We start from the raw sequence: 8,758 nt of genomic DNA on the forward strand, positions 1-8,758 counted from the left end.
TTCCACATTTGGAACGTGTGTATGACGTCAACGTAATTAGTAGTAACATCATAATTAGGAATTCATTTTCAGGAAATGCTGCATTTTGGAGCAAAGTTTCTACAAAGGAAAATATATTGAGTTTTACGAGGATCATTTTCAAAGAGAAAACCCCCAAACAGTTAAAGGTAAATTGTGAGCATGTTTTCTCCGGTTTACTGCGGATGTGAGATAATTTTGATTTGTTTTTGTGTTTAGATCGTGCGCATGGTCATCATGGATTTTGCGGTTCGCGCGCTCGGTGTGAGAAGACGCCGCCTTCAAGAAACATTGGAATGGCTTCAACACAACGATGCAACAAGAAAGCTCATCAGTATTTTCCAATATGTTCGGAAACATCCAGTCGTGTTCACACTACTTGGATCCATTACCCTTGGTATCTTTACTCCTGGTCTTATCATCTCGTGTATTCTCATGGCTCCGTTTTTTGTCGTCGTTTGTTCCCTGATGGCGTTTCTTGGCGGGATTTTCTTAGTTTTGCTTTCTTTTGTTTTTGGATTCCTGGTAAATTTTTTGTTGTTTGCAGTTGCCGTCGCAGCATCTTGCTACCTCTCATATTACATCGTACGAGACGCAATTTGCCGCGCTCGAAAATTATTGTTCTATATTGCGTCTTGGCCTTCGAAAATGCATCACTGCTTAAGATCAGCACTGTATGAGTTAGGTTCGCAGCTTCTTGACGGAATATCTGGTGATTTAGGACAGCGTTTACAGAAAGGAACAGCGGCGAAAATGGACGGGAAAGGACACATGGAGTCAGATTCGAGTGAACTGGAAGATATTGAGCCAGATTATCGAGATAGAGAAAGCAAGATATATGACGCATTGGTCAGCAGACAATATGCTGAAGGAGATACATTCCAGCCTTTCCCTTACTAAGCCAAGTTTTATGGGAAAGGATGAACTCTGTCTCCAAACCAAGAACAAGCAACTTCAGTTTGGAAACACACAGAAGGAAAAACTTAAATGGTCTCTCTTGTGGCGGAATGGTACACCAGAAAAAAATACTACAAGACTGCTAAGTTTTACGTTCTTTTCACCAAACGAAAGAACGCATTTCACTCACACAAATCATAGAAATGAAGGCAAATTCATATCAGTACATTCTCTCTGATGAAAATCCGATCACTTGTTTTATTTCGTTTTTAGTTGAATCTTTTTAAAGTAATTTTATATAGTTAGATTTTAAGCGTTTGTTGTCATTTATAATAAAAGTCAATTGCAAACACGTTTTCTCTAAGTTGATTAGCGTTCAAAACTGGCATTGACAACAAGGAAACCATTTATTTTTTTCTTGATAACTCAACTGTTTTTGGAGTGGCAAGTGTGAGACAGCGGGGATACTGAGCGCCTTACAACGCATGTGACCGGGTACCGCCATTTTCAGATTGAGCCCTTTTCAAACCAAAATATAAAAGTACGTTATTTTCCACTGTACCGTTTTATCAGTGTAAGCTAGCGATAGATCCCACTAATTCATGTACCGCTTTATATGTTTAAGTGAAAAAAAAAATAATAATAATAATGATAATAATATGTCGTTTTTCATCCAATAAAAACACATCTTCGATGTTACAATAAAAATATAAAATACATGTGCGCGAGATTACATCAGTTGAAAATATAAAAATGCGTAGTCAACTAATTAAAAATTCAAGCTAACAGCTGGCTAATAATATAATAAAAATTCATATTCCTAAGTTATATCTAAACCATAGTCTATTAAAAAAGCTATCTTTGAATCTCTCGGTGTTAACACTAGGCATGATACATGGTCTGTCTCAGTCGCGCTGACAATTCTTTATATTTAGGCAAAAGGCTATGTAAAGGATAGTTCCTATCTGACATTCTATAGAACAGATGGCGGTCGCATTTTTCTGAGAGATCTGAAACACTAAAATGGACGGAGGTACATTAATTTATCGTACATTAAATTTTATCGTGCTATTGTTAACAGAATTATGCGTGGATGTACCAGGGATCTGTACACTGAATCTACATTTGTAAACAAATTAGTACATTGGACTGTTTAGCTTTGCAAACTACCTGGATCTAAACACGAGTTTGTGAGCAGTCCTTCAACTTATTTTTTAAACAGGTTCGAAGTCAACTGGCGCGTAAAATTTTAACCCTTTCGTGGCAAAAGGCCTCCTGAGGGCTAACTGACTCCCTCATAAGCTCATTTCTGGAGTAAACTTTAATGTTAAATGTTTTTCCTGTAAGTCTGCTTTTCCTTTTACTTCCGTGAGTGGAACCAAACACCCATAACATTCCAATTCACATTATTTTGCTGCTTGGCAACATTTGTCACCCCTCCGTTCACAGTAGTTCTTCGCACATATGTTCTTACCTGGCCTCAAGAGCAGAAAATAAAACCGTAGACGAGAAATTTGCCAAGAAAATGGCAGCTAAAGTATTTTCATTTCTCTGCATGCTGAAAAGAAAACATATTATAATTAAAAGTAGTGATATGACTGGAAATTTTTATCAAACTAACACGTAGCTGAATTTTCATAACAACTGGACAACAAAGAGATACCATTTTTTGCTGATGATATATTTCAAAAGAAAGAAAGTAATTAAGTTATTTCAGTTCAAACTAAGAGCCAACAAGAAGTAGTTTGGAGTGTACATTGACTGCTGAAGTGAGAACTGGTTAGTATTCTAAGGCCGGCGCTTTTCCATTTAATGTCAGAACTGGTGGACCAGTCTGGTCTGTACTAGCTGTTGGCAGGCTAGGTCTGTACCAATTTGAAGGATAAGTTTTATCCTAGTCCTTTAAATTTCTTCAAAACAGCGCGTACCATTTTCGAAGTGATTATTTTTCAAGATTTTGCAGCGCCATCCCTTCAAAATGACACGTTCGATTTACAGACTGGACGGCCAGTTCTGGTAAATGGAAAAGCACTCTAAGTTAATTTTTCAAGTTTTCAGGTTTTATGCCATAATCATATGTTCATATTCACTTCTTTCTTCAAAGCTTGTAATTTGGTTTTGAAGTCAAAATTTTGATGTTACTTTCTTTCTTCCACGAAAGACACTTCAGTGATCTTTTTCAAACAGCTACAAACTTGATGCAGCAGGCTAAAAATTTTAAGGAATCCAGGATCTATTTAATTAACATCATATATATTACTTGTAGCTTATTTGAAGTTTGTTTAAAGCTGACCCATATCTGTTCTTGCCACCCAAATTATGTACTAAGGTTTTACTGAAGCAGGTCAGTAGTAGAATCGAAAAGTTAGCTTTTGGAAATAGTCCGCCGAATTGGATTAAACTGTGCCAGCTAACTTAATACTTAAAAAAAAAAACCTCCAAGGCGTTTAATACTCCTTAGCAAGAACTTCTGTTGTCTGTCTGCATCTTCCTTCAGCAAAATTTATTTCTTATACCTGTATGCAAGTGATTGCTATATTGAACCTAAATCTCTAGTATCTACAAGTCCTGTGGCATGAAGAAAAATTTAATTGGTTTTCGCCATCTCTTTTCAGCTTATGATGTTTAAGAAATTTCCATAATAAAAAAATGACCAAATATGCTATAGACACAGATCACAGTGTTCCGGGCCCACTTCACAACAATCCACATCGCCCTGTAGTCAAACTCTCGTTTCTCTTTCCGCGAGGAACAAAGAAGACAGAAGAAAAAGTTGAATGATAATCTGTACATATCTCCTTTTAAACTTCAATGAGAAATGTTGGTATCACTTACAACAGCTTGGGACCACTATTCAATAGTTCAATCCAATCATGATTATTTCTTTTTTTTCTTTTTTTCCTTCGGGCGGTACAACTTTTGATGACAACTATCGCATGCAATTCGTCTGTAGCGCGCACTTAACATAATTCAAAATCCTACGACATTTTACGTGTCGTGCACGACAAGCTGTAAGTTTGATTTACACGAAACAATTCGTATAGCAATTCGTCGACATGTATACAAGAAAGCTGTACCGTCAAAATTGGCCTTTACTCAATTCTTCATCCCGTGCATTACTGAACATGATAGATCTGAATTTACTTAAAAATGAAGTCACACAAGGTCATCCTTGTGTACTAACTATTCTTTCTCAACAGAGGTGAATCAAATGGACAAGACACTGATTTTCATTGTTCTTCTGGTTAGCACTGCAGTGGATCTGTCATGTTCTGCAAGTGTAAAGAGTTTCTTAAAGGTTTGACACATACAGATCATAAAATAATTTAAGTCGGCAATCTTTGTCTAAATATGAGGACTCTGGGTTTGAAAAAATCGGAATTGGGAAGCACAACGGAAGTATTTACTCAGAGCGTAGTTTATAGCACCCCTAGCAAAATACATCTCAGAATAGTTCTTTCCCCTCTCTATGTTAGCAAGCTTTCGAGACAGACCAGTGGTGGTACCACGACACGACTTCTGTTTTCTCAGGCTGGCCCTGCAGGGGTGTCAGTCATGCTTTGTTTTTGTCTCACTCGCTCGTTTTTCACCATCAATCTGACATCAAGCTGCCCTGTTTATTAAATTTCAATTTTATTTTGCACAGGTGCGGGAAACACCCGGCGTGGTTTGCTACTGGTTAGATGTGAGCTGCAATACTGATTCTGATTGCAACCGATGTAAAGAATCATCATACGGTTGTCATGTTATTGAGGATATATTTACAATGGGAACCAAAAAAGTATGCTCCCTAACACAGGACGGAGACGAGTATTAGATGTCGTCAAATATGGGAAATGTTACCTATGAAAAGTAGATAAAAACCGTTGTCACTATAATTGAGTATGGAAAATAAAAACCTGCCCTAAAACATTCATCAGTTTGTTGGCCTGATTTAACTCATATTTTGCTGCCTTCGATACGGAAATTCACTTAATCCCGTTACACGAAGATAATTCTTTGCTGATTGTGTTCATTTGTGTTGCCTTTTAAAACTGGTTTTATATTTCACGTATAATTTAACGCAATGAAATAAAACCTCTGAGTTGAAGCAACATTTGCGAGCCCTTAAGAAACTTTTACCCTATCGATTTAATCAGTCATCTTAATCATCTAAGGTGCTTTGAGATAAAGGTTAAAAAATAAACTGGGCATTTACGGTACGCAATTGTCATCCTGTTGTACAACGAGAGAATGATGCAGATGGTGGTTTTAAAACAAAATTCATGCGCTCGAAGCCCGCAGTTGAACAGTACTGTGTTGCATTGTGGATTTAATGTACATATCCGTTTCGTGTGTAAAACAAAGATTCGTTAGCTCTATTCAGAACTTTCTTTTGATATTTCACACCTCGTTTGTAACTCCTGATACTCGCACTCGTTTTTGACATATTACTTCGAATATTCAGTTTGTTTACCAAAAAAAATATTCAATACAGTCCTAATATCTGTATAAGAGAAAAAATGCCGATGTTGCTCAAAAATGGGTGACAGAGTCAGTTTATGAGTTGCTGTCTTAGGTCTGAGCAGCAATTAAAATAACAGGAGAGAGTGCTTCTCAACGGCGTGTTCTCGCTTAACTAAACGGCTTGTTCATGTTAGCTTTTGTACTTTATTTTGTCTGGCTAAAGCGAAATAAACTTGTTATACCCTGTTTTGTTATTCTCTAAAAATGTCCTCCCTTGCCGGAAATGTTGGGGAAATAATAAACGCCCAGCCTCATGGCCCCAAAATGAAATAAATGCATAGGGCGGTTTAGCCTGCGAACGCAGACGTATTTCCAGCTGTCTCTTCTCCGCCGGAAATACGTCTGCGTTCGCAGGCTAAGGGCGGTTAATCGAATAAATATGGTAGTTTTTTCGGAACGAAAAGTCGTGTGATCTAGTCGTGTGATTATCCATCACGTGATCATTGTATAGCTTCGTATGTCCAGGCCCCCATCCCCGTTCAATGTTGGATTTAGTTTTTTTCATCCGCATTGCCTCCTTGACCCGGCGTTTGTCCTTCTCAGTCTTTTGTTGACAGACCTTAAGCATCCTCAAGCTTGATTTGATGTTTAAAGGTCCTAAAATGTTCGTAAAATGCTGAACTGGAGCGTGTCATACGTTCTTGCACACGGAGTACCCCCTTTCCCCTACATAATGGTCTTCGCAGGCAATGCATCTCATTCACCACTTCCCTCTGAACCTGCGAACATTATTTTACGGCCCAATCTTTTCACAAGCGCAGAATTATTGAAGGCCTAATGATCCAACAAACAAGCGAAACTGTTCCCATCGGTAATCACCTAAAGTAGCTTAAAGTATAAAAATAGCTTGTAGTGGACGGTCTTTTACCCTAAACATGACTTAATTAGTCGAAAACGTTCGGTTTCGTTTTCTTTTTAATCTTTAGGCTTTATCCACGCTACTACCATTTTCGAGCTACCGTGAACGGTCAACTTTTTTCCTCGTTTTATCACGTGTAAAACATTCACGTTCGTCTGAACATACTGTCGTGGTTTTCAACTGAACCACCTAAACGTTTGGAGCGTGAACATGTCACGTTTGACAACTCTGCCTGTTTCCGCATGTGAAAGAAACATGGTTTTAAAACTTTTTAAAATGTGTTTTCAAAGGTGTTCGTTTTCATCTCGGCGAAAACGAAGCGAAATATTTTCATCCACACTAGAGTTTTCGTGTCGTTTTCACCTGTTTACACCTGGTGCATATATTAACATCACAAGACCATCCGCCATCTTGGATAGATGCTCCGATTTGAACTGGAACCGATGGTATGTGACGCTTTTTTTGTCACCGTTTCAAAAAGTCTCCGTTTTCTGTCCACTAGCATATGAAACGAAGCGTTTTCAAAACGATGCGTTTTCAAAATTCTCCACTTTTGAAACGGTTTTCAAAAGGTAACAAAGTAACAAGGTAACACGGTAACATCGTGACAGAGTGACAAGAGGAACACAGTAATCAAAAGTAAAATTTGGGGACATAATGATTTCAAAAAGAATTTGGGTACATACTAACCAAAAATAAAAACTGAGGATATAATAATTACCATATATGAAGTTCCTACCGAATCAGCGGTCACGCAATCTTCCCCACGTTGGGGAGGAATGAATGCGTGACGAGCCCAAAGAGCATCAGTGCGTAGGAGGTTAAGCGGAATCATGCTTGACAAACCCAGGTCTTACCCTACTAGCAAAGCCACACAAGCCTTCTGTGGGGACCTCTCATAGCGACAAACACATTTTTACGGTTTTATACGCAGCCGTTTTAGGGTCGTCACGCTGTTTGTTACCATGCCAGAGAGTTGCCTGGTTGATTCCTGCTTCGATAGTGTACTTCCGTTCCCACGTCTTCGTGTCGACAGAATGGATGGTGGACGGATTTTATGCGTTGGTCTTGCTGCTCTTGATATTGTTAGTACTTGCGAAAGCTACCCTAAGGAAGACCAAGATATAAGGGCCATTTCACAAAGATGGCAGACGGGAGGGAACGCATGTAATACTGCTACAGTATTGACGGAACTTGGAATGGAGTGTGAATTTTTGGGTTCCATGTCGTGTGGAATGGAGGCCGATTTTATTCGTAAACAAATGAACGATCGTGGAGTAAAACATGAGAACTGCGTCCGCCATTCAGACTGTGGAACTCCAACATCTTGTGTAGTGTTGAGTCTTCAAACTGGAAGCAGAACAATCGTCCATTCAAGAAATAACCTTCCTGAACTTGAAGTTGCAGATTTTGAAAAACTAGACATGTCAGAGTACAGCTGGATTCACTTCGAAGGTAGGAAAAATGAACAAGAGATTATGAAAATGATTGACATTGTCGACAAATTTAATTGCATGCAGTCCCACGGCAGGAAAATCAAAGTTTCAGTGGAATTAGAAAGGCCCAGGGAAAGTCTTTTGCAGTTACTCGACAAAGGAGACGTCACGTTTATTGGTAAAGATTTCGCACGTTCCCGTGGTCTTTCCACGGCGGCAGAAACTGTCCGATCACTTTATGACCAGGTTAAGTCGGGTGCATTAATGATTTGTCCTTGGGGGGAGTATGGTGCAGATGGTATCAATCCTGATGGTACAGTAAGACACAGTAATGCCCACCACCCTAGAGAAGTAGTTGACACTCTTGGGGCTGGAGACACTTTCATTGCTGGTGCTATTTCAAGTCTTTCTCAAGGGTTGTCACTGCAACATGCACTGGATTATGCTTGTTTGTTAGCAGGTGTCAAGTGTGGTAGGCAAGGCTATGATGGTTTAGGTCAAGCTCTGGCTCAACTCAATAAATAATTGCTCTGACTGTTGGCACTGTGGGAGTACATTCCCTAACAGTGATCATTGGCAAGGGTGGTAGCCGTTTTTGGACTTTCAGATGAAAATAGTTTTAAAATTCTGTACTCAATACGAGGGTGAGGGTGATTCCCTCTGTACATGTATTCCATACCCTCACTACAGAGGGAATTTAACTTTGTAGGTCCCTCCACAAACCAGGATTTTCCATTTTTTTCAAGGTATTTTTACAGCGGTCACCAACAACACGCGACCTACGGCATTCAAGAGTCGGATAAAGTTGCGTTTTGGTGGACGTCAATCAAAGAAAATCCGTTGAAATTATTTTAAATTCTGACAATATTCCAAGGTAACCCAGTAAGAAACTAATAATTTTACCTCACTAAGAGAAGGTAAACTTATGATTTCAGAGTCAGATCAAGGGAAAATAAAAGTATTTTTGAATTAAAAATTTTAATTTTCACTGCACGTAATAATTTGCTCACTTTCATGCATCGCTGATTTTGCAAAATTACTA

The 8,758-nt window shown here is 38.8% G+C and overlaps 2 protein-coding genes and 1 long non-coding RNA gene across 3 annotated transcripts; all 3 read left to right on the forward strand.

Moving 5' to 3' along the window:
• The first annotated feature begins 1 nt into the window (after position 1).
• Positions 2–2,725, forward strand: LOC146460934 (uncharacterized). The gene is made up of 2 exons (XM_085087799.1): positions 2–167; positions 238–2,725. The coding sequence occupies exon 2, from the start codon at positions 247–249 to the stop codon at positions 916–918; it is 672 nt and encodes a 223-aa protein (XP_084943925.1). The 5' UTR covers positions 2–167; positions 238–246; the 3' UTR covers positions 919–2,725.
• Positions 2,726–2,797: 72 nt separating this feature from the next.
• On the forward strand, positions 2,798–5,017 carry LOC146460935 (uncharacterized). The gene is made up of 2 exons (XR_014857561.1): positions 2,798–4,213; positions 4,562–5,017. It is a non-coding gene; the product is annotated as an uncharacterized LOC146460935 (long non-coding RNA).
• Positions 5,018–7,111: 2,094 nt separating this feature from the next.
• On the forward strand, positions 7,112–8,395 carry LOC146460936 (ketohexokinase-like). Its single transcript, XM_085087594.1, has one exon. It carries the CDS (start codon positions 7,246–7,248, stop codon positions 8,239–8,241), a length of 996 nt encoding a protein of 331 aa, XP_084943720.1. The 5' UTR covers positions 7,112–7,245; the 3' UTR covers positions 8,242–8,395.
• The last annotated feature ends 363 nt before the right edge of the window (positions 8,396–8,758 follow it).

This window comes from Pavona decussata, unplaced genomic scaffold (genome assembly GCF_977016875.1).
Source record: "Pavona decussata unplaced genomic scaffold, jaPavDecu1.1 SCAFFOLD_207, whole genome shotgun sequence".
NCBI lineage: Eukaryota > Metazoa > Cnidaria > Anthozoa > Scleractinia > Agariciidae > Pavona > Pavona decussata.

Coding starts and splice junctions, on each gene's coding strand:
- LOC146460934 (XM_085087799.1), top strand. CDS start 247: ATGGTCATCATGGATTTTGCGGTTCGCGCGCTCGGTGTGAGAAGACGC.
- LOC146460936 (XM_085087594.1), top strand. CDS start 7,246: ATGCCAGAGAGTTGCCTGGTTGATTCCTGCTTCGATAGTGTACTTCCG.